The sequence below is a fragment of the Vitis vinifera genome, chromosome 11, assembly GCF_030704535.1.
Source record: "Vitis vinifera cultivar Pinot Noir 40024 chromosome 11, ASM3070453v1".
Classification (NCBI taxonomy): Eukaryota; Viridiplantae; Streptophyta; class Magnoliopsida; order Vitales; family Vitaceae; genus Vitis; species Vitis vinifera.
The window spans coordinates 3,215,652-3,238,273 of NC_081815.1; the positions used below are offsets into that span (position 1 = coordinate 3,215,652).

The following is a 22,622-nucleotide window of genomic DNA, read 5'->3' on the forward strand; positions in this document are numbered from 1 at the left end:
TATTTTTATTCAATAATTTAAATCTTACTATATATATATTCAACTATTGAGATATTATGTGCATAGATATCATTATTCTATTTTGTTCAATAAACGTCTATAAAAAATATTTCTTTTGCACATTTGATGGTATTTTCTACCTTCAAGGTGGGGAAGTAGGTCTTTTGATTGGATGGTCAAGATTGCACCATGGATGATGGGACCCACTTGATCCCATATATGGCAAAATGATTGAAGGGTCAAGATCCTTGGATCAACTAAAATATTATGATGTTTGACAGGTCAGATTACTTTATTTTGATAAGTCAGGCTGATTAGGCACCCGCATTGAAAATACAATAGAGGTCATTCTATATATAATGCATTGGTGGTTGCAAATGCTTCTAGGTTTGAATTTCTACACGTGTCCATTCACTTGTATTTATCGTCTTTCGTATCAAGAAGTTCTTCATTATAATTAGAAAAATATTAACGTATCAAAAATCATAAGTGTAACTTCTTAAAAAAAGAAAGATAAATATATAACAATCAAGTTTAAATTCGGGATTAGATCATCTATTAGGAAGGTATCGTAATAAGTTTTAGCATCCTTATAAGCCATAAATCAAATCTTTATTAATCAAGTTAAGGCAGATATAATTATCGATCAAAAAATTTATGAATAGCAAGTAATAAACATAATATACACTAATCAAGATATGGATAGACATATAATTAAAGAAGTAATAATAAGTGTATAATATCAATTAACTGTATGCTTATTAGAAAATAAGGTTAGCATATGCAATAACAAGAAGACAATAATCACATGTATATCATAGAGTAAGGCAAAAATCAATCATTATTCAATCAGGTATATCAATAAAGATTAATTAATAAAAGAAAATAACATGTATGTTGGACCCCACATTTGTCTCGTTTATTTTGACATGAATTGATTCTCTATAATTGAATATAATACCTACCAAAATTTTCGTTTAAGCAATTAAATATGTATAATAAAATTCAAGTTATTTGATGAAAATATATGTATAAAGAAAAATAAGATTAATGTATAAGAGTACAAACAAATGAAATTCAAACATAAATAAATGAGAATTTGAAATATATAAGGAAAAAAAAACTTATTAATAATATCTTTTCGATATAACAATTAGATTCTTCTATGTGATATACAAAACTTTTAGTGGCTTTTATAAAGGATTATTGATTAAAGAATTTTTTTGTCCAAAACATCGATTTTTTTTAATAAATAAAAAAACAGGGTTTTTTTTATTTAGAAATTATTTATACCTTTTGATTAAAAATTCATTATTCACCATGGAAAATAAAATAAAATATAAGTTTGTTTTAGTAAATTTCTTCACTTGTGTAACCTCTTTTCATTTTATGAAGTAGAAATGATGGATTCTAAAGTATGAATTTTTTCCTTAATTTTATATTTTTTTCTTCTTCTATTTTCATTTTTATTAAATAAAATTAAACTTTTTATTGCTAAATTTTAATTTTGAATTTTGTATTTCCTTTCTGTTTTCTAGACCCAAACCTGCAAACCACGCATTAAAAAAGTGTCCAATAATTTTCATTTTGTTATAGGCCGAGCTAAAATTAATGAGCTTGGCCCATGAGGAGCCATACAGGTGGAAGGCTAGGTCTGCCAATATGTTTCAGAGCTAGGCCCATTGGGCCCCAAAATCCATCAAAGTTTCATGAACCAATTTCTCTGGTGTGTTTGTGCTGGGTCATTAGCAACCCAATCTCTCTCTCTCTCTAGGGATCATCAAAAAGTATTAAGAAAAAAAAATCTAAACGTCTCCAAGTATTTCCCATCTCTTCAAATTACAAAAACCATGTTTGAAGGACTGGCGTTAGGCTCATTCCAACCAGTGACAAACCTAATAAAAATACATAGTCCCGTTGCCAACCAAATTCAAACCCTAATAAATGAGACAGTGGCACACCTGCTCAAATTGATCACAAATTTGAGTCAAAACAACATATCACAAGAACCCAATTTCAGCTGTGACCAATATAAACTCATTTGGCAGTTCTCGCCGGTTATGGTGTCTCTTCGTTCACTGCATTAATAGCACAGCCCTATGTGTCCATCTCTCTTTGTTCAGAAACGTCACACGGTTTTTCTCTAGTTCATCCAACCACATTAAATGAAGCAAACCATTAACAGTTGGAGCCTTGAAAGAGTTATTTCAGTAGTTCCCAAAACCCTTATAAATCGCGCCCCACAGTATTCCATGCTAGCTCATGGTTCACTCACAATTCTCTCCAAACTACAACCATATAGCTTTTGAGCTTGAGTCCTTCAATGGAGTTCCATCCTGTCCCCATCATCATCCTCATCTCGGTAAAGCCTTTTTATTCATTAGCTTCATTTTAAACAACCATATATATATATATATATATCGTTAGTAGTAATACATACAGTAAAAGAGAAGGTTGATGAAAGCTATTGAATTTGTTGCAGCTCGCAGTTGTTGTTGCTGATGCTACTGTGCCTTCTGACGTTTACTGGCAGAAGGTGTTGCCTAATACTGCAATGCCGAAAGCTCTCCGACATCTTCTACCCGGTCGGTCTTGTATCCGATCACTTATCATTCATTCACAGTATTTTTCCAGTACTTAAAAACGTTTGTAATTATTGTTGTCTGCTGGTTGAACAGAAGAGGATGAAGGTCTTGGGGATGAAGCAGTGGACGTAGGTGTTGGCGGTGGTGGAGTATCTGTGGGCACAGGACCCGACGGATCCAAGTACCTATGGTGGCGGCACCACCCACACCATCCATACCATCCATGGCACGAGCCATTTATATACCGTTACGCTGCTTCTCAGGATCAGCTCCGAGACGATCCGAATGTGGCTCTCTTCTTCCTAGAAAAAGACTTGCATCCTAGCAAAAAACTGAACCTTCACTTCACTAAAACTACATCCGGAGCCAAACTTCTACCCCGCCATGTTGCTGAAACCATACCCTTTTCGTCGAACGAGTTCTCAGACATCCTGAACCGGTTTTCTGTTGAGCCTGGATCGGCTGAAGCTTTGGAGATGAAGAAGACCATTGAAGAGTGTGAGGTGCCAGCTATGGAGGGAGAGGACAAATACTGTGCCACATCGCTGGAGGCAATGGTAGATTATAGCACTTCAAAGCTGGGAAAAAATGTCAAAGTTATGGCGACTGAGGTGGGTAAAGAGGAGAGTCCTCAGCAGGAATTCACCATCTCACCGGGACTTACAAAGATGGTAGGGGACAAAAGAGTGGTATGCCATGGCCAGAACTATCCATATGCTGTCTTCCACTGCCACGCTTCGCATGCAACAAAAGCTTACCTGGTTCCAATGGTGGGTGCCGATGGGACCAAAGTCAAGGCTGTTGCTGCATGCCACATAGACCCATCCAAATGGAATCCCAGGCACTTGGCTTTTCAAGTGCTCAAGGTTAAGCCAGGGACGGTTCCCATATGTCACTTCCTTCCGGAGGACCATATCGTTTGGACTTCCAAGTAGAAATGCCCGACCCAAAACCACTGCTTCTTTGGGCTACCAGCTTTAGTTTTCTTAGTATGATAAGATAACACAAAGCTCTAAGTGTACCTCCCCTATGTAAGATATATGACAGTCAGTCATACCTATAGCACTGGCTGGAGATGTGGGTTATTCAAAATAATAGTTTTACCACTTTTTCTGTTTGACAACAGTTTGATTTTGTACTGTCAGCAGAAAATTAGCAGTAACCTACTAACATACCTAAATTACCGATCATAATCAGGGAACAGACAATGGCCCAGGGAATACCCATGTACAGGAATGGGATGGATTTTTTTTTAGCCATAGGAAAAGAAATGAAAAACAAAGGTTTCAAGGTTGTACATTGAGCAAGTCCATAGAGATTTAGCTGTCAATTAAAAAGAAGCAACGTATCTATGGATATGCAAGTTCCGTATCTCACAGGCTTGAGCATCTCAAACAGGGTGTATGTGGCATTTAATAAAATTGCACCGCCGCAGAGCTCTACAAATGGATGCCAATGAGCAAATACATATTTATCAGGTTCCCTGTATACAACTCACACGTTGCTATGGCAACACACTTAAAAATAGCAACAATTGAGAGAAAAACACAAGGTTGCACTCCAAGCACCCATCTCAAAACAAATCTGTCACACTGAAATGGGTGGAACTGAACAGCTCCAAGCAAAACCTCCAGAAGGGAGAAATAAGTTCACATTAATTGCTTGATCAAATTTAGTGGTTTTCGTCATCGCTCCAGGGTGAAATCAATGACCAGAAGATACTAAAACATTATAATCATGCAGACGCCTCTGGAAGTGAGCCAAGCGGGTTTGTAGTTGCATAATACCTGCAGCCTTCTGAGAAAGAATGGTGTTTAATCTAGAGACATAATCATCCAGCTGATTGCCTGGCTGGTCAGCTTCAACTAACAGATTCATCTCCTGCACAAATGAATAAACTGAAATAAAGTATAACCACACCAACAAAAACTAAGTGAGCCAAACACTGATTGTCACTGACCTCCCTAACAATGTCCATGGTTTCCTCCACTTGTCTTCTGTGAGCATTTACAAGATCTTCCTCTTCCTAATACAAAAGAAAGACAAGTTTTATTTGGTAATCGAAAGATTATACAAGAAAAATCAAACTTAGATATTTGTAATGCCACTACCTTCAACAGGGCATTAAGATCATCATCTGGCCGCAAGTTGTTGGCCTCAAAGTCTGGCAGCTCCCTCCGTTTTATATGAGACTCAGGTTTCCTCATCTTATCCTCCAAAGCTGATATTTGGGAGGTCTCCACCTTTTTGTTCTTTATCCAAGATGGTTTCTCTTGGTTATAGATTTCCTCAGAGTAATCGACATCATCTTCAGTTACATCACTTTGACCACCTCTTTGACCCTTATAGTAATCTGAATATGAAGATGCAGGTATATTGCCCTCTACCCTTCCACTAGGAACACGATCCACCTTAAAAGGGGGAGAGGTTTCTTTTTCAATTTGTTTGGACCATCCAAACCTGTTGATTTCATTGGGAATATCAGGTAAGTTGTCCTCAATGTTTGATGCAGTAGGTAAAAGTGAAGATACAGGAAACGCAGTTGAGTCTCTAAGGTTCAAGGATGAAGACAACGGATCCTTCTTGGAGATGTTACCCTTTGATAAACTTTTTACCCTGGAATGCAAATATCCATCAGAACTATTCAAGCAATGAGAGAATGCACTTCTTTATACCTAGTTCTGTTGCAAAACTACATTACCTGTCAGCATATCTTAGTGTGTTCAGAGTATGTTCACATGACCCTGAGCTCGGTGAAATGCACGATATCATAACAGTGCGTGAGTCCCCAACAAATGAATCCCTAAGAACTTCAGTCAGCTTGCTTCCTCTGAAAGGAATATGACCTTGGTCATTGTCAAGAGCTCTAATGCATTCTTTCAAGGCGAGCAAGCTTTTATTAATTTCAGCACCTTCCATTCTGCAACAAAAAATTTAAGATTGACGCGATTATTCGTCCATCTGTGTTTTGAACATCTGTAATTACAGACAATCCCAAAATAAACAGAGAATAAGGTTAGATCATCCAGTTGATCCAGTATCTCCAGGGATATGTGATGGTTCCCAGGAGCAGAGCTAGCTTGGGCTTTGGAGGTACATGCCCCTCCTGATAAACTCAAAAGTCTTAAAAAACGAGGATTTGCTCCACTTCAATTATAATGGAAAACAAACTCTCCATTAAGCTAGAAATCATAATTTTGCTATATTTTACCCACACCCCCACACCCCCTGGCTCCGCCACTGTGGTTCCTAGTCTCTATGCAATGTCAAGTGACATTGGTTCAAGAAATCATTGTATAAGGCATCTGAAAAGATTAAGTTTCTGAAAAACAAATCATATCCAAATAAACCCTACCTTGTCTGTTTATCATTATCTGTAGTATCTGCACCACGCTCACTTCCAGCAAGATCTATAAAAGACAGCTTGCCAACAAGTCGGGCAGGCTTTGATTCACTACCATCAGCTGATCTCTTGATAGCAAGCTGAAGTATAGCATGTGACCGGGATGATTCCTCATTAGCACCAGTTGTCCCAGTACTCCTAGTAGCATTTCCTTTCTCAATAAAATCCTTGATCGTCTCCACATTTGACACCCTGTATTCCTGCAAACCCACAATGCAGACCTGCTGTTTCCCATCCTCCCTCATGCAAAGCTTTCTGCAGAATAAAATTCCCAAGTTCATGGAATTGAACCTGATTGCAAATATTACTTGCCTAGCCAAGGGCCACAAAAGCTCAAAGAACCTACCTCCGATCATTAAGGAGATCAAAAAGTTTCCCCCCATATATCTCAAAGAAGCTGACAAACAACTGAAAACCTTGATTCCGGTAAGTGTTGTGCATTAGTCTTAAAATATCTTCAGAAGCTTTAAGTGGCAATGGTTGCATTGTGTAAGTTTTTCCACTCCCTGAACAAGGGAATGAGATTAGCTCATGCTTATTTGCAGAACAGAAGAAAGTGAAGACAAAGTGAAGAGAGAGAAGAAAAAGAGAAGAGATATCCATAAAAAAAAGCCCAAAATAATCATGTGCATATTTGACAGAAAAAATAATGTGCACATTTGACAGACACTGTCCAAATACCATTTGCTCATGCATTTAGAGATGAAAAGCAAATTAGAATAAAAGCACATTTCCAAACATCTAACCAAGACAATCTGATTATCTTCTGCAAGAGAGAATAAAAGCATATGCAGTCATTCTGAAATAGTACATAAAAAATGTCTTTGAAAAGCTTGGAAAGATTCCAAATTTTTGGGTATCAACTTCAGTGGGGAATAACTGAAGCATAGATAGCTTCAGTTAACCAAGACAATCTGATTATCTTCTGCAAGAGAGAATAAAAGCATATGCAGTCATTCTGAAATAGTACATAAAAAATGCCTTCGAAAAGCTTGGAAAGATTCCATATCTTTGGGTATCAACTTCAGTGGGGAATAACTGAAGCATAGATAGCTATTCTGGGAATATTCAGGAACAATTCAAAAGGAAAATCATGGATCTAGAATACTTCAGTATGCCCATCAGAAAAATAAATAAATAAATAAATAAAAATAAATAAAATAAAATCAGAATGAATTCCTGAGTTATTTAACTATATGCTATAAAATTACATCTCGTATGCTTAATAAGAAGCTGGTAAGCAACCATGTGGTCTTTTTCAAAATGTCTACCACAAATTTTTGTTAAAAACCAAAGTGGTGCACCTAAAGGGAAAGTTCATAAAATTTATGGCTGAAATGAGGATGTTGAGATGGACAAGGGCCAAGAAAAGGGAGGATAAAATGAAGACTTATACATGCATCAGAAATTTGGGACCACCAGGATAAAATAAGTGAAAATTAATGAAGATGGTGATGATCTAGCCACGCATAACTAAGACCATAATCATACTAATGACTAACATGGTTCAGGTAGAAGGTGCTGCTAAGAGAAGGAAAAACCTGAAAGGACATGGATTGAAGTAGCGAAAAATCAAAGGAAGAATAAATACATACGCACACCGCAGTTTTAAAAGCACCTAAGTCACAAAAGTTTCTTATAGCTTAGGCACAAGGAGCAACAGGAGGCATGTACCTGAGCAAAGTGAAATGTGACCTAGGATCATATCAATTTTATAAAACATGATCCAAAATCTAATCCAATCAATAAAAAAAATATAAGATTCTAAACATTTAAAAGAAACATACAACAAAAAAGTAATGATATTATATAAATTTCAACATACAATTAGAAATTTCAAGAATAGAAGTATTTAGAAAGGAAAAGAAAGGTAGACGAGAGATCCCTCTCCAACAAAGTGTTATAACTAGAGAGCAGTTGTGCCTTAGGACTAGGCATGCTTTATGTGCACCTTTTAAAACTATAATACACACATATTGGTGTGTGCTGGAACCAAAACATTACCCCAAATTGCTGATTGTGTTTACCATGCATTTGTCCAAACTAATGTTATAGGATATACAACAACGCAAAGGAAAAACAAAGTGTCCCAATCCCCCCAAAAAGAGAGAGAAAGAACATAAAACTACAAAAATGAATTTCCTAATCAACAACATGGGAAATTTGTGATTTTTTCTATTAGTATACATGTCAATACATCTAGATAAACTGGTCCCAATTTAGGAGAGGAGGTTCAAACCACTTGCCTGTCTGCCCATATGCAAAGCAAGTTGCTTTTGTTCGTTGAAAAATTATTGGAACTATGGGCTCCACAGTCTCAGAGTACACCTACAGTAATTTTGGGGAAAAAAATCCAGAGATATTAAAATGAGTCGAGTCTTCCTTGTAGCGTTAATCCTAGACTTGTCATATGCTTACCTCATTATTTGAAACATCTTCATTTAGCACTGCATCAAAAACAAATTCATGTTTCTCAACATATTCTGTCAGGTCAACCTGCAGAATGTGCTCAATCAGATTTTGAAGTAAAACGCTTCCTAGATAACATCCAGTTTCATATCCACTTATACCTTGACAGAAAAATGTAAGCTGAGATTTAGAATAGGCAGACACAGGAAGGAATAAATAAATAGTCATCAAGCAACTTCAAGTCAGAAGATTCCGTCAAAAGCAAATGATTTATAATTAAGACAGAAACCTAATGAAACCTCTATTACAACTTAAACATTTAAAATCATCCCACTCTTTGTTTTGGGCCTCTAAAAACACAAATCATGCTTGACAAATAGTCCTATTTATAAATGCTTGGTCATTTATTTCTCCACTTGCTTCATCATTCATGCCCAATTTCCTCATAATGTGGATATGTAAGTGAAAGTCATTCTTAATGAACATAACTGATATGGTATGAAGTTTTACCATTTCGATCTCACACACATGGTGTAGGAAATTCAAATAACAGATATCTGGCAAACCACTAAAAGACGTATAGTCCATTTTTGTCCTTATGCAATCATGCAGCATGTTCAAGGGAATGATATTTTCAACAATGTCATAACAACCATAATGCAAATTTTGTCCAATGCATTGCTGTACTGTCTACTGGAGAGTTGAAGAGACAGAAAAATGATCATACAGCAGTAACATAAAATCAACACAAGACAGACATTCCAGCTTAATGTTACATCTGTAACAAGCAATATCAAGGAAAACATCCCACCAGACACTTACTTTGAGTTTTGTTTCATGAACTGTGAGATAATTAGAATTTGGAACTATGCTGATAATGTCTTCTTCCTTCTTTGACATTTCCCTTTTATTAAGTGGTCTCTTGCGCACCTGCAATAAAATTATAATTACCATTTTCTCATCATGAAGAAATAGTACTTAATGAAACCACCACCTTGTGATGGTAAAAGGCGGCACAACTATAAAGGAAACCATTTGATTGTGAGACTTCAAAGATCTAGTGTTGCAATTTTTCCCTGAAATCAAATACTCGAGTCTACCATGCAGTGAAAGATAACTGAGGGATTGAAATAGTACCGAAGGAACATACCACAACTTTGATCTTAGCAACATTACTAGCCTTCTCTTTATCAACTGAAAAGCTTTTGAGAAGGTTATTATCAGACAACCCACGGGCCTTGTTTGCAAGCTTGTTGTTGGTAAGGTATGGCTCAGAGTCATCAAAACTTTTACCATAAACATGTTGACGAAATGATGGTCCATCGTACAAACCAGGAACTGGAATCTGCCAATGGTTACACAATAACATCAAAGAATCAATATGTGCAAAATCAGGTGCTTCCAAGTTTTTACTGATTTGCCATGACAGCAACTAAGTAATCACAATCTTAGCAAGTGTTAAATCATGGCATGGGACTGTGAGATACAAGTTTCATGAGGTGATTAGATTGTCCACTTCTTAAAATTTGAACCCAAGGGTCCCATTTCATTTTTTCATGGAAGAAACAAAACATCACTAATTAAATGATGTTTAGGTTTTCCAGGACATAATTTGTTAATCTGATAATTCTGTTTTCTCAAATCCTCGGGAATGATGAGGAAAAACGAAAGACAAATGCTTGAAAAGGAATCATTTTCAACCATTCGCCAGCATCTTTTTTTTCTTTTCTCCCATTCTCCCCAAAAACCAAACAGGACCTAATTAACTCAGTGCTCTACTGCTCTCCTTACTCCTGAAAGCACTAGCACACAGTAAATCAAACGTCATCAATAACGAAAATAGATTCAAATCAGCAAAGACAACATATAAATTCAGCAGAATCCCTAAAACTTATGAAAATCATAATTGATAGCAACAAAACCCAAGAGCTAAAAAAGAAAATCATATTTTAAAATAAATAAATAATCAAGGCGTTGTTCGCTTGTCCAGAAAACAATTTTCTCATATTTTTCATTTTTTGCCGTCTGGTCCTAAGAAACAAGATACTCGACTGAGCTAAAAAATCACAGTATGTGGGAACCAGGAAACAATGAAAAAGAGAGACACTACCTCCGGCAACAGCTCCGTATCAAAGGAGTGCAGATCCAACAATCCAGGGCTGAGCACGTCGTCCGCGTTTTTCCTCAAGCTCGACGACCGCGAAGACAGCGGAGGAGTGGAAGGATCCGATCCCAGCTCACTTGCACTCCTCTGCACACCCCTCCCCATCCTTGAACTGTACAAACCAAACTCCTGCACTCAGATTCAAACAACAACAAACGTAAAATATAATGCACGGATCGGATCGGAGGAGAACTCCCAAGACACAAATAAAGAACTGTCACCGGCACCACCTGCAAAGCAGGAACTGTAGGATTCGAGGAGTGGAGATGTTGTAGCCATCTGGCATTGGACGAAGCCTCGATGAAGTTATCGGAGTACTGCCGGTGGTGGTGCGCCGTCGTACCCGATCTCTGCACCTGTCGCCCAACCGCGTTCATCTTCCCTCACGTCCGCCCAATCCGATTAGGATTTGTACTGAAACACAAGTCAATTTCAAAGTTTCTGTTTTTGCCTTTGCTTTCTGAAAACAGAAACGTGCTGCGGATGTTGCCGGCCGTACAGTGAACTACCGCGGAAAGAGAGGGAGAGAGAGCGCTTTTGAAAGAAGCAGCGATGGAGAGAGACGGAGGGGCGCCTTCTGGGTGGGATGATATTTCTTTATTCTACTGTTTTTGAAAATTTGAAATGATTTTCAAAGTTTTGAAAGCGAAGACCGGGCCAACTCTCGAGGCTCTTCTTCTTCTTTGTTGCCCTCGTCTGCAAATCAGAGGTGGAAAAAAAAAAAAAAACTAATATACTGGAGACCGAGAGACCATGGCCTGAGGACCTGAAAGATACTGGACCCCACAGTATTTTGAATTATTGACGGCTCCTGGAGCGGGCTTTGGCTCGGTCTCAAGGGACCACGCGTCCTCCAATTAGATTCGTACATTAATTTATTTTATATTATAATTTATGCAAAAATATTTATATGAGAGGTCGATCACACGTTTCATTTATAGAAAAAAAAATTATTTATTGATAATCAGTCTTACATGCAAATATGTATCAAGTTTCGTGCCTGCATGTTGAACATGGATAAGGGAACGCCACGTCAGATGATGAGAAATTATCGAAATGGTATTTCCGAAAAGTCAAAAAGGATAAAAACAGCAAATTGCCAAATTTATAGCTTTTTACCACAAAACCAAAATTATAAATTGTTTATATGAATTTGGAGAAGGTGGGTTGTTACTTTGTTCCACGTCTCCGAGTCACGAGTTGAGCGTGGAGACGGTACATTGAAGTGGCTCCCGCCACTGATCCTTCAACTGCGGACGCATGATTGTTTGATGCGGCATACCGGGAGCAAATCATGCTCATATGTGGCTTCAACTTTAGTCCATCGGATACCGATTCATTTTAAGAAATAAAAAGAAGGAAAGGCTAACTTTTGAATGGAAAAATCTTTGAATTCTTAATAATGAAAACTTCGTCTTGGTTTGATTATTTGTTACTCTATTATTATTGCGGTTGCATAAAATTTGACCTAAGATCATATGTGCATTCATAATAGACCCTTGACCTCATGTGTGCACAAAATCTTAGACTGGGTTTGTAAGCTAGTGAACCCAAGAATGATTTCGCTTTGAAGTTGTGTTACAATAGATCCACTTGGGGAGAAAACATGTATTGAAAGGGGGTTAAAATTATTTTAATTTTATATTATGTTTGGTTCAAATTTTTTTTTTTTTAAAAAAAAAATATAAGGGAAATAAAATTAAAAAAAAATAAAAATAGATTCAAAGTTAATAAATTATTTATATATTTTTTTATAATTTATTTTATTTATTTTTATCAATTATATAAAGATTAAATGATTATAAAATATATAAATTTTTAACTAATTTTATTTTATGTTTGATTACTAAAAAAATACTAGAGAAAGAAATAAAATACTAAAACATGATTTTCTCATGTTTTGTTTTAATATAAAAAATACAAAAGAAACTAAAATATAATTAAAATTAGTTAAACATCTATATGTTTTTAAATATTTAAGCTTTATATAAAGGAGGAAAAATAAATTAAATGAGTTTTAAATAGTATATGCAGTAAGTTAATGATTTTAAAATTAATTTTTATTTTTTTTATTTTTTCTTTCATTCATATTTTCCCTTTGAGAACCAAATATAGCCTTAATTATTTTTTATTTTATTTATTATTTTTCATAATGAAACTAAATAGAAGAAAACAATTAGCCTTTAAGTCTCAAGGCTTGAGACGAAGAAAGTGAAAGCCTGGGTTTGCATCTTATTTGCTTTGTTGGACTAAAAATTAATTGAGTTAAAAAATTTCCACTCAATTTGGTAGAAAAAAATTAATTGAGTTATAAAACGTTTGAACTTTTTTTTTTATACACACAACCTTCTCACCATATTTCCATTGAGGTAATCCCATGTTACCTTCCTTTTAAACGGGTCAGGAGTAATTTGCTGTCATCTAGGTAATGTGGAGTAATTTCTTACCTTCCTTTTAAACGGGTCAGAGTAATTTGCTGTCATCTAGGTAATCTGGAGTAATTTCTTACCATTCCTTTTAAACGGGTCAGGAGTAATTTGCTGTCATTTAGGCAATGCGGAGCAATTTCATGATGTACACCAGAATCCTTTTAACTATATTTTAGCTCTTTTAGATTAATAAATAAACAATTAGAATTATAATCTTAAAGTTGAGATGGCCGAGTTGGTCTAAGGCGCCAGATTAAGGTTCTGGTCCGAAAGGGCGTGGGTTCAAATCCCACTCTCAACATCCATGATTTTTTTTATTTTTTATAACCCGAACCCCACCGCCCAAATTCAAAATCTACCTAAGCCTCAAAGTGCAGAAACCAGCCATTCCACCGCCCAAATTCAAAATTAACCAAACCCCCAAATTGCAGAAACCAGTAGAAACCAACCGCCAAATGGCTCAAGCCGCGAGGCTCATCCTCCGAATGCAAAAGGAGCTCAAGCTTCTTCTCACCGACCCACCGCCGGGCGCCTCCTTCCCTCAACTCTCCGGCGACTCCGACATCTGCTCTTCTTCTTTATCAAGTATTGACGCCCGTAAGTTCTTCATTTCTTCTCTTCTTTTCTGTGTTTCTGTGAAATCTTACTAAATTGTATGAAAATTTGTGTCTATCAGAGATTGAAGGACCCGAAGAAACTGTATATGCCAAAGGGATCTTTAAAATTAAGATCCATATACCTGAAAGGTGTGATTTTATCTTGTCTGTTTTTTATCCTTTCCTCTCAGATATTGTGCTCGTGAAACTGTGGGTTGTTTCATGGGGGTGATTTGCAGGTACCCCTTTCAGCCTCCGAGTGTGACTTTTGCGACGCCCATCTACCATCCCAATATCGACACTGGAGGGCGAATCTGCCTCGACATTCTCAATCTACCTCCTAAAGTGAGTTACTTTGTTGCTGGAATTGATATCTGAATAGAAAAACTTGGGTGCAATTTGCATTTTAGAACTTAGAGTCTCTAGTTATTGCTTAATTAATTTGCCTTTGACTTAACCCATAACCTTGATAGTCTATTTGGAACGAAATTTTCAAGGGAAAGGAATGAGAGGAATTGAGCATTGGATTTGATTTTCTTTCTTTTGTTTGGCAATAAGAAAATTTAAATATGAAGATAATCTACACTGACCCCATTTTCCCAGTTATTTTCTACCACAATTCCCTTGGCTCAGAAACAGAATGAAAAAAAAAACCTTTCCTTCCCAATTTTCCCGTATGATCTCCATTTCAAACTTGGTGAGAAATCATGTGTGCAATTATCAAAAGGTTTGTCTAAAATTCTGGATGGATTCAGGTGTCTGAAAAATCTTTGCATTTCGTATGAAGCTTCTTTTCCAGAAAGTCTATGCCAACAATTTTATCTTTTTTATGGAGATATATAATTGAGTGAAGTTATTGGACAGTGTTGCTGGGTGAAGATAAATCTTAGGTCTGTGTGTCATTGACAGCTGCGGACTTCATATCTATAGTCCAGCCATCAATTTCTGCAAGAATATACAGTGTCATATTATGATTCTTATTGCATCATGTGTTTGTAAAACCCAGTGCTTCAAGATTCTAAAGGGTAGTTCCCATAAGGTTGACATCAGGTCCAAAACTCTTGCAGCTGCAAAGCAAAGATAGGCCTATACTTTCTACAATTTTCAGTAACAATAATCTTTTGGAATTTTGTTATTTCCATCTTCTGATTTTGATGTGCAAGATATGGATTGCTTACATATTTTGTAGGGTCAGTAACAATAATGGGTGAGATGTTGTTGTGAAGTTGTGAAATTCAGTTACAAATTACATTCATCTATTAGTTCATAACAAGGGTTAGTTTCCAATCCAAGCAGGGTGCGTGGCAACCATCTCTGAACATTTCAACTGTGTTAACAAGCATTGGGTTGTTACTGAGTGAGCCCAACCCTGATGATGGCCTAATGTGTGAAGCGGTAAGTGGATATGTCTACAAGTACTTAGGGCAGTGATCATGGCTAAAGAAGTCTATCTGATTCATGATATGTTTGGATGAATATGCAGAGCAAGGAATACAAGTATGACCGACAAGCTTTTGACCAGAAGGCACGATCTATGACTGAAAAGTATGCCAAAGCTGGGGCTAGTGGGAACAGCAGCAACCAAATCATTCAAACAAATACAAATCCAAGCATGGTATTAGCACTTAATTGATCTGGTTCTATTTTGGTGAGCACAATCCTCATGAAAAATTTGTATTTTCGTTCTGTAGGTGGACATAAAAGGAATGGACATGGTTCCAAAACATGACATTCATGAGTACACTGGCAGTCATAGCAAGCTAAGTGGGATTTGCCGGAAGTTGTCATGGGAATTCTCAGACTCAATGCAGAACAAGGAAGTAACTGAGGTACCTAATCAGTGCCTGGAAAACCAGTTGGTAGTGAAACGACCAAAGAAAGAGCCCAAAGGTGGAGTGCATGACTGCAATCCAAGTCATGAGAAGCTATGCATGAGCAGGCAGAAGTTATCACTGGAATCTATGCGTGAAACTAAGAAGAGAGATGGTGGTGATGACAAAGAAAATGAGGTGCCAAATTACAGCTCATCACTCTTGAACTCCCAAAGCCCTTCTGTGGCTTCAAAATCATTGCCAGTTCCTCCTACTAGCAACCATTATGAGCAACAACCTCAACAGGATCAAGACAATAAACCTATAAATGACTACTTAAGCATTGGTTCAGGGAAGCCTCACTGGATATGTCGGAAACTATCATTAGAATCTTCAAAAATGTCCAATGTAGATGATAGTAATGACAAGAAAATTTCTGGGTCCCCTCAACTATCATCCTCCCAGATTGAATCCAATGTCTCACACAAGGCCTCACCAATTCTCCAGACTGTTAACCATAATGGTTTGCGGATGAATAAGGGCTGTATAGATGGGACAGGACATGAATTTACCAACACAAAGCTGAAGAAGCTGTGTTCCTCGGGTAAGAAGCTTTCTCTGGGACTCTCAGGCTCATCAAAGACAGAGGAAAGTGATAATAAGGAGAATTTGGTGCCAACTCATGAAGTGCCCCTTTCACACCCTAAAGGCCCTTCTATGGATTCATCGAAGTCCTCCCTTATGCCCCAAGCCGGTGAATGCTATGACTGGAAATCAGAAAGATGTATAATAAATGCCAGCAGTAAGAAGTGCAGAATTGGTCAGAAGGCAATGGAACCTCTGGGTCAATGGCAAAGGAGCAATGAGAAGCAGCAATCCCTCTCCATACCTCAAATCTATAAGGATGGTGAGAAGCAGCAATCCAATGAAGATGAAGGTGAAGCTGTGGATGTCTCTGGAGCAGAGGAATCACCAATGCCTGAAACCATCATCGTCTTGGATAGCGAAGATAGCGATGAGGAAAGGAATGTATCTCAAAGGTCTAGATTGCCACTAGCATGCAAGCGCTTGGCGGGGAAGTGGAGAGCCAAAGCATGAAGGCCACACTGTTCTCAAATGTCTTCTTGATATTTCAACTTTCAAGTGATAGAGGTTGATTTTTCTTTTGCTTTTCTCTTTATAATACTATAGCTACTAGGATTTCAAGATTCATACATGTTCAAAGTTAAGCACAAACAATGTATACTCTCAACTGAACTCCCACTAGCACTTCAAAATTAAAATTAAAATTATAATTTATAAATAATAATAATGGTATTATAAATGTTTTATTAAATATGAAAAGATTTATTGTATAAATTAAAAAAAAAAATCAACTTCTTTGAAGTAAGTTTTAGCCTGTACACAATTTTATAAGTGAAATATCAAATGTATAATTAAATTTTATAAAAAGCCAAAAAAAAAAAAAAAAGGATAAATCAACTTGCCAGGAAAATGTACAGTGCCAAAAGGAGCCCACTATAAAAGGGGTGAATGGCGGTTGGGTGCCCTGAAGGAGGCTAAAAGCTCGATTTTGAGGGAGAAAAACAAAGAAAGAAAGAAAGAAACCATGGCTTCCTTCAGCAGCAGCATCTTAATGCCACCTGCATCTTTCACTTCCAAAACCCTAGAATTGGGTTATGCATCTTCTTCATCTCTCAGCTGCAGGTGCTCTCTTATTCTCACGCCACTCTTCATACCTCAAAGGAAGCAGATGATGTTTCACAAGAATCGGAGTAAGCTGAAGCAGCGAGTGCTTTCTATGGCTCCCGAAGAGGAGAAATTAACTCGTCGGAATCCCCTTGATTTCCCCATCGTAACTCTCTCTCTCTCTCTGTCCTCCCATTCTCTTTTCTATGTATTTATTAAAACCTCGTGAATTCCACCTTTTGAATTGATTGATGAAAGAAAATAGAGCAAGGAAAATTATTCTTTGGATGAGCTCCTGCTAGAATTTTCCTGGTGTATCGAAATTTCGATTTGCAGTTGATTCAACTTATGGCTTTCCAAATATATGCTTTCATGCTCCAATGTTAAATGATTAATTTTGTGTATTATGAGAGCCAATGAAAGGGTATGGGTCATACTCACTCTGTTCAGGAGAGGCGAGACCTAATGGATTCGCTCAAATGATTATGTTGATCAATATGAATATTTAGTGAGTGCTGGGGCTAGAAAACCTGAAAAACACTAGTGAAGGCTTGATAGGTGGATGATTTAGTACTTTTTCCCTCGAGATGTTCATTTTCTGATAATCTGACCAATGCTATATTGTTTTTTCAATGCAGGAGTGGAACAGGCCCAAGCCTGGGCGTAGACCAGATATATTCCCCCAGTTTAGCCCCATGAAAACACCATTGCCACCACCTTTGCCATATGACCCTCCGGATGAAGATGAAGAAGAGGAAGAGAAGAAAGAAGAAGAAGAAGAAGAAGAAGAGGAAGATCCCGAGAAGGAAGAGTCTGATAACCCAGAAAAGCAGTAGAATTCATCTGCTGAAGAGTATGGTCTTTGAACCTTGCCAAGCTCTCTTGCCTTCACCAATACCTCTTGCTTTATGTGATGCATTAGATAGAAAGTGGATATGCAGTGATAATGCTAAACCAGGTAGATCTTCCTGTTTGAGGTGGAGTTTAACCTGAAGTTTTCATGGAGCTGAAAGTCATTTTCATACCTTTTGCAATTACTTGGGACTTCTTATTGTTTAAAAAATTGGGAAGGTAGTCTTCCAGTGCCTATGTTAAAAGATTTTGATGATATAAAGAGCTGTCTTGTTATTTAACAATTTTGAAATGAATAATACAAGGCTTATTTTTCTTTTTTACTGTTTGTATTTGGTCACAAGCATCTGATCATCCTTAATAACTAAGAAATTTCACAAGCTATGTACAAGTGATACGGTGTCAAATACAAGTGCTGAAGTATTGGGAAGAAGATTATGATATATCAACATTAGGCTTGATGATAAAGTCTTTTCTTTCTATGTGACAAGTCTGCACAAACCTTTGAAATTCTTTGAGTTTCTGGCAGTTTGTGCTTCAACCTGGAGACTCGACATTACAAATAGACTAGAACTATCTGTAAGGAAAAAGAAACTATGATTACTTTATGAATTTTAGATGCCGATTTTTCGTATCGACTCAGTTTAAGTCTCAAATTTTAACTTTTGAAACTGTCAGGAGAACTCTTACCAAGTTTGTTAGCAGTTGAGGAGTTATATATGATGTTGTCTATTTGAAGAAAAAACTGCAGTGCTTTGTCCCTCCCTTTTTCTCTTTTAAGCTTATCTGCATTGATTGTTTGTAGGAGGAAATGATTTGATATCTTGATCTTCTCTCCTGCAAATGAGTATATTAAAATGAGAAATGTAGAAGAAACCACATATTATAATCTAGGTTCTGTTACTTGTATATGTGACTCTTTATTGAACTATAAGAAAATCCTTATACCAAGAAACAAGAAACTATAGAAGAATATACCTTTTTCTGTCACCTCTTCTTGCATGCATTTAATTCTTAAGGTTTCTCGAACCTGTGTAGCATAAGAAGTCCAAATGAAGAATTGCAAGAATTTCATCTCTCTTGCTTTTGAGAAGCTTCAAGTGCCTAATAGGTTCTTTGCCATCTAACAAAGACAACTAACCCAATTGGGTTGCTTAGTCAGGTGGGACCATTACACAGGAGCCAGAGGTCTGAAACAAGAGGTCCCTGCTTCAACTTCATTGGTGCGTACCTGATCATGTGGCTTGCAAGGGGTTATCAAATCTGCAAGATCAGTCATATGCTCCAAACTGGGAGGTAATGCAAACAAACAAATGAACAGTTGAATGCAATGTCAGCTCTTTTCTTCTCTTTCTCTGTTTATGTCCTCTCCTGACAATAAGCATTGACCAAATTGAAGTGAGTTTTCAGAAATACTCTTTTGATCTTCAACAGTATCTTGTTCTATCTCCCTCCCTGTCAATTATCATCCCCTTTCTTTAATTAGCATCCCCACTCTTTCTCTGTTCACTTTCACTTTGTCCTCCTGATGATGAGCATTGGCCCAATTCGAGTGGCCTTTTAGAAATGCCATTTGGATCTTCAACAGTGTCTTGCTTTGCAACCTCATCAGGCATCAATTCTTTTCCTTTATTAGCATCCTTACTTGGCTCCAAGATGAAATCTTCCTCCTCCAAGAAAAAGATATCATCATCCAGCCAGCCTGGAAAATGCTTCAGGTCCAGGTCCAGCTCCAAAAAACTCATACGCATGAGGTAGTCGTTAAATTCGGAAAATATTCTTTTCAATCTATCTGAGTGGACCGACGAGTGTATCTTTAGTGTAACATCAAATTTTATTTTCACATACCTAAGTTTCGGCATTACTTCTTCATCCACTTCCAACTCTTTTAAAGGCAGTAGCTCAATTATCAAGTCTTCAAGTGAAGGAAAGGTACCGGGTCCTGAGATAACCATCTTAAGTCCCATGTACGAAAATCTACCAAGGTAAAGCTTCTTCAAGTTGGGAAGCTTTCCCAGTGTCTCCATTGGGTCTTCTTCCAATTGAATCTGCAACAAAGTGAGCTTGATGAGGCTTGTGGGAAAATCTAACAGCTTTTTAAATCCCCCCTCCAGATAAAGGCTACTGAGATTCTGATAGGCAGAAAAACTCAGTGCTGGACATGCAGGGAGATCGAGTAGCGGATAAGTATCTGCATTAAAAAGGTCCACCTTAGTTTCTTTCCCTTTTTTGGAAGGTAAAACTGTCAATGTCAGTTTCTCTAGCTTATCTGATATGGTCATGGCATCTGATAGTATTATAGTAACTTGTGCAACATCACAAACAAGTCCCAATTTTCTCAAGTTGGTAAATTTGCGCAAGCAGTCAGCTTTCAAGATGTTGCCATTTATCATATGCAGAGTTTGAAGATTTGGAAGAGATACATCTTCAATTGGTTGCAACTGGCCTATAGACTTCGATTGATATTCAAATGTGGCTATGGGAGTCAAGATAATGTGTCGTAACTCTTTCATCTTCCACATAACAGTAGGTAAGACGAGATTATTGCATTGTCTAGCATCCAAGGTTTTTAAATTTTTGAGATTGCCTATGGTGGAAGGGAGCCTCACAAGACCGTCTCTCCCCAATTCAAGGTAGCTCAAATGGACAAGATTCCCTATTGCATCTGGAAGAGTTGGTGGGAATGTTACTCCCTCAAGACTCAGCACTCGAAGCAGTCCCAAGCCTTTTTGTATATATTCAAGTTGTTTGTTTTGAAGTATCTCCTCATTGTTATTGACACATAGCAGAGCTCGAAGACTGGGGGTGTGACAGCCTAGAGAGATGTAGTCACAGATGCTACTGCGATAGGTCGTAAGTCTACGTACTCTCTTTGGATAAGTAGAATCAATGTTGTCATGTGTTGTGAAGAAGAAGTTCTTGTTGGCCTCGGAAATACAAAGGTTGCGCAATAGATCATGAATGCGACAAGTTCTAACTCTTCCATCAAACCTCCTCCTAACAACCTGAATCAAGTTCCTACTGATAAGCTCGTGCAGATTATCCTCCCCTGTATCCTCTGGTGTCTGCTCTCCTCGGGTTTGTACAAATCCCTCAGCCACCCACAGATTAATCAATTTAGTTGCAGGGATTTCATGGTCTTCAGGGAAAAGACCAAAATAGAGAAAACATTGCTTTAACTCGTGGGATAAATCTTTGTAACTCAAAGCCAAGATTTTTGAAATTCCAGGTCGTCCATGGCCCATGCTTCCCAGGAACCTCTTCCATGCAGGTAGTGTCCTTTCTACACACAACAAGTGGCTTCCCATGACCATAATAGCCAGAGGGACACCACCACATTTTTCCAAAATTTGTCTTCCCGTATCTTCCATTTGTGGAGAGCGAAAGCTTCCATTGATATTTTGTAACGAGATAATAACTATGTTAGAAAAGAGTTCCCAGCTGTTTCCTGAGTCTAGTGGTTCCATGATGTGTAGAGAGTTTTCCCCACCTATGTGTACACCTACATGTCTAGCGCGGGAAGTGAGGATTAATCTACTGCCATGGTTAGAATTGCAGGGAATGGCATTTTTAAGAGCATCCCATGTTTCAGGTTTCCATATGTCATCAAGGACTAATACATACCTCTTCTCCCTCAAAAACTTGAACAGGTTAGCTTCCAGACTTTCTTCTCGCATCTCCTTTGCCAAGCCCACTTGTCTCCCTATATCTTGCAGAACATCTCTCAGTCTAGGCTCTTGAGAAATGTAAACCCAAGCATAACATTGAAAACCTTGTTTGACAGAATTAAAAACTTCCCTAGCAAGAGTTGTCTTACCCAAACCTGGCATACCAACAATTGAAATCACACAATATGGTGTATCCTCATCAAGTAGTTTGGCCCTCAATTTCTCAGTTTGTGTTTCGAAACCAATTATATTGGGTACCTCAACATGAGGGAATGTCTGCCTCAGGTCCTGCTCTTCTTCTCTGCTGGTGTTACCTGTATTGCCATAAGTTGTCTGGGCACGATTGATGTCTTCAATCCATTTCTTGATTCTTGCGATCTCCATTCCAAACTTATGTCGAGTAAAGGTGAAGGAGATTGGGTTGCAACTAACCTTAGTTGAAAGGCAACCCAGAGACCTTTTATTTCTGTGTGATGCCAATTTAGGGAAGAAGGTGTCAATAACGTCTTCCACATCAAAACCCAGATCTCTGATCTCCTCTATCAAGTTCGCCACTCCTTCACTGTTGCCCTGTATGTCTTCAGTACCTTTTAGGAACAATTGAATTCGTCTCATCTCCGTGTGGATCCACCTAATGTCATCCTGCAACCAATACCAACGAGTGCCTTCATCAACCAGAAGATTGCCAAGTATGTCAGCGACTTTCCGAATTGCTGCAGCAAAAGCAACATCAGCCATCTGTACTTCTTCGGCCTCAACTCAGCAAATTCAAGGAGAATTGGCTTCAATGGACCAAAACAGAGGTTGGAATCTCTTTGTAGTTCCTATTGAGTCTTGACTGGTTCCTAGGTTGCTTCTATTATTGTAGCAAGGAATATCAGGTCAACAACAATAAACAAATGGGGTTGGTAACTATTGGCATAATTTTATGCATTTGAAGCTTTCAATTCCGATGAAGACAAAGAATTGGGTGATATGTGTATTTCACATCTTAAAAATATTCAACTTCAATTTGC

The 22,622-nt window shown here is 37.6% G+C and overlaps 5 protein-coding genes and 1 non-coding gene across 8 annotated transcripts; 4 read left to right on the plus strand and 2 right to left on the minus strand.

Moving 5' to 3' along the window:
* Window positions 1–2,323: 2,323 nt before the first annotated feature.
* Window positions 2,324–3,673, plus strand: RD22-B (rd22-b protein). The gene is given in 3 exon segments (NM_001281209.1): window positions 2,324–2,362; window positions 2,483–2,585; window positions 2,679–3,673. Coding segments are annotated over 3 exon segments (984 nt in total). The 3' UTR covers window positions 3,521–3,673.
* Window positions 3,674–3,966: 293 nt separating this feature from the next.
* LOC100264634 (kinesin-like protein KIN-13B) lies at window positions 3,967–11,396 on the minus strand. Of its 2 annotated transcripts, none has more exons than XM_010658026.3 (12): window positions 10,792–11,396; window positions 10,508–10,690; window positions 9,548–9,742; window positions 9,220–9,327; window positions 8,407–8,484; window positions 8,235–8,316; window positions 6,335–6,494; window positions 5,941–6,243; window positions 5,287–5,505; window positions 4,697–5,201; window positions 4,546–4,611; window positions 3,967–4,466 (listed from the first exon to the last, which is right to left on the minus strand). In XM_010658026.3, the coding sequence occupies exons 1-12, from the start codon at window positions 10,936–10,938 to the stop codon at window positions 4,290–4,292; spliced, it is 2,223 nt and encodes a 740-aa protein (XP_010656328.1). In that variant the 5' UTR covers window positions 10,939–11,396; the 3' UTR covers window positions 3,967–4,289. The 2 variants fall into 2 exon arrangements, with proteins under 2 accessions (XP_010656328.1, XP_059596593.1); XM_059740610.1 differs by having other exon boundaries at window positions 6,335–6,490; window positions 8,231–8,316; window positions 10,792–11,343.
* A 1,814-nt stretch (window positions 11,397–13,210) lies between these two features.
* TRNAL-AAG (transfer RNA leucine (anticodon AAG)) lies at window positions 13,211–13,291 on the plus strand. The gene has a single exon. It is a non-coding gene; the product is annotated as a tRNA-Leu (tRNA).
* A 49-nt stretch (window positions 13,292–13,340) lies between these two features.
* LOC100245756 (uncharacterized) lies at window positions 13,341–16,654 on the plus strand. 2 transcript variants are annotated; one of them, XM_010658027.3, is made up of 6 exons: window positions 13,341–13,575; window positions 13,667–13,736; window positions 13,826–13,931; window positions 14,883–14,981; window positions 15,070–15,201; window positions 15,278–16,654. In XM_010658027.3, the coding sequence occupies exons 1-6, from the start codon at window positions 13,446–13,448 to the stop codon at window positions 16,493–16,495; spliced, it is 1,755 nt and encodes a 584-aa protein (XP_010656329.1). In that variant the 5' UTR covers window positions 13,341–13,445; the 3' UTR covers window positions 16,496–16,654. The 2 variants fall into 2 exon arrangements, with proteins under 2 accessions (XP_010656329.1, XP_002281040.1); XM_002281004.4 differs by having other exon boundaries at window positions 13,342–13,587.
* A 251-nt stretch (window positions 16,655–16,905) lies between these two features.
* LOC100268077 (uncharacterized) lies at window positions 16,906–18,261 on the plus strand. Its single transcript, XM_002284481.4, has 2 exons — window positions 16,906–17,252; window positions 17,725–18,261. Exons 1-2 carry the CDS (start codon window positions 17,007–17,009, stop codon window positions 17,920–17,922), a joined length of 444 nt encoding a protein of 147 aa, XP_002284517.1. The 5' UTR covers window positions 16,906–17,006; the 3' UTR covers window positions 17,923–18,261.
* LOC104880646 (toMV susceptible protein tm-2-like) lies at window positions 17,005–22,344 on the minus strand. The gene is made up of 3 exons (XM_010658028.3): window positions 18,917–22,344; window positions 18,629–18,775; window positions 17,005–18,515 (listed from the first exon to the last, which is right to left on the minus strand). The coding sequence occupies exon 1, from the start codon at window positions 22,342–22,344 to the stop codon at window positions 19,417–19,419; it is 2,928 nt and encodes a 975-aa protein (XP_010656330.2). The 3' UTR covers window positions 17,005–18,515; window positions 18,629–18,775; window positions 18,917–19,416.
* Between the last annotated feature and the right edge of the window lie 278 nt (window positions 22,345–22,622).

Coding starts and splice junctions, on each gene's coding strand:
- LOC100264634 (XM_010658026.3), bottom strand. CDS start 10,938: ATGAACGCGGTTGGGCGACAGGTGCAGAGATCGGGTACGACGGCGCAC. Junction 9,328..9,547: donor TTGCTAAGATCAAAGTTGTG/GTATGTTCCTTC, acceptor ATTTTATTGCAG/GTGCGCAAGAGACCACTTAA. Junction 8,485..9,219: donor TTCATGAAACAAAACTCAAA/GTAAGTGTCTGG, acceptor CACATTCTGCAG/GTTGACCTGACAGAATATGT.
- LOC100245756 (XM_002281004.4), top strand. CDS start 13,446: ATGGCTCAAGCCGCGAGGCTCATCCTCCGAATGCAAAAGGAGCTCAAG. Junction 14,982..15,069: donor ATGGCCTAATGTGTGAAGCG/GTAAGTGGATAT, acceptor ATGAATATGCAG/AGCAAGGAATACAAGTATGA. Junction 15,202..15,277: donor CAAATACAAATCCAAGCATG/GTATTAGCACTT, acceptor TTCGTTCTGTAG/GTGGACATAAAAGGAATGGA.
- LOC100268077 (XM_002284481.4), top strand. CDS start 17,007: ATGGCTTCCTTCAGCAGCAGCATCTTAATGCCACCTGCATCTTTCACT. Junction 17,253..17,724: donor ATCCCCTTGATTTCCCCATC/GTAACTCTCTCT, acceptor TTTTCAATGCAG/GAGTGGAACAGGCCCAAGCC.
- LOC104880646 (XM_010658028.3), bottom strand. CDS start 22,344: ATGGCTGATGTTGCTTTTGCTGCAGCAATTCGGAAAGTCGCTGACATA.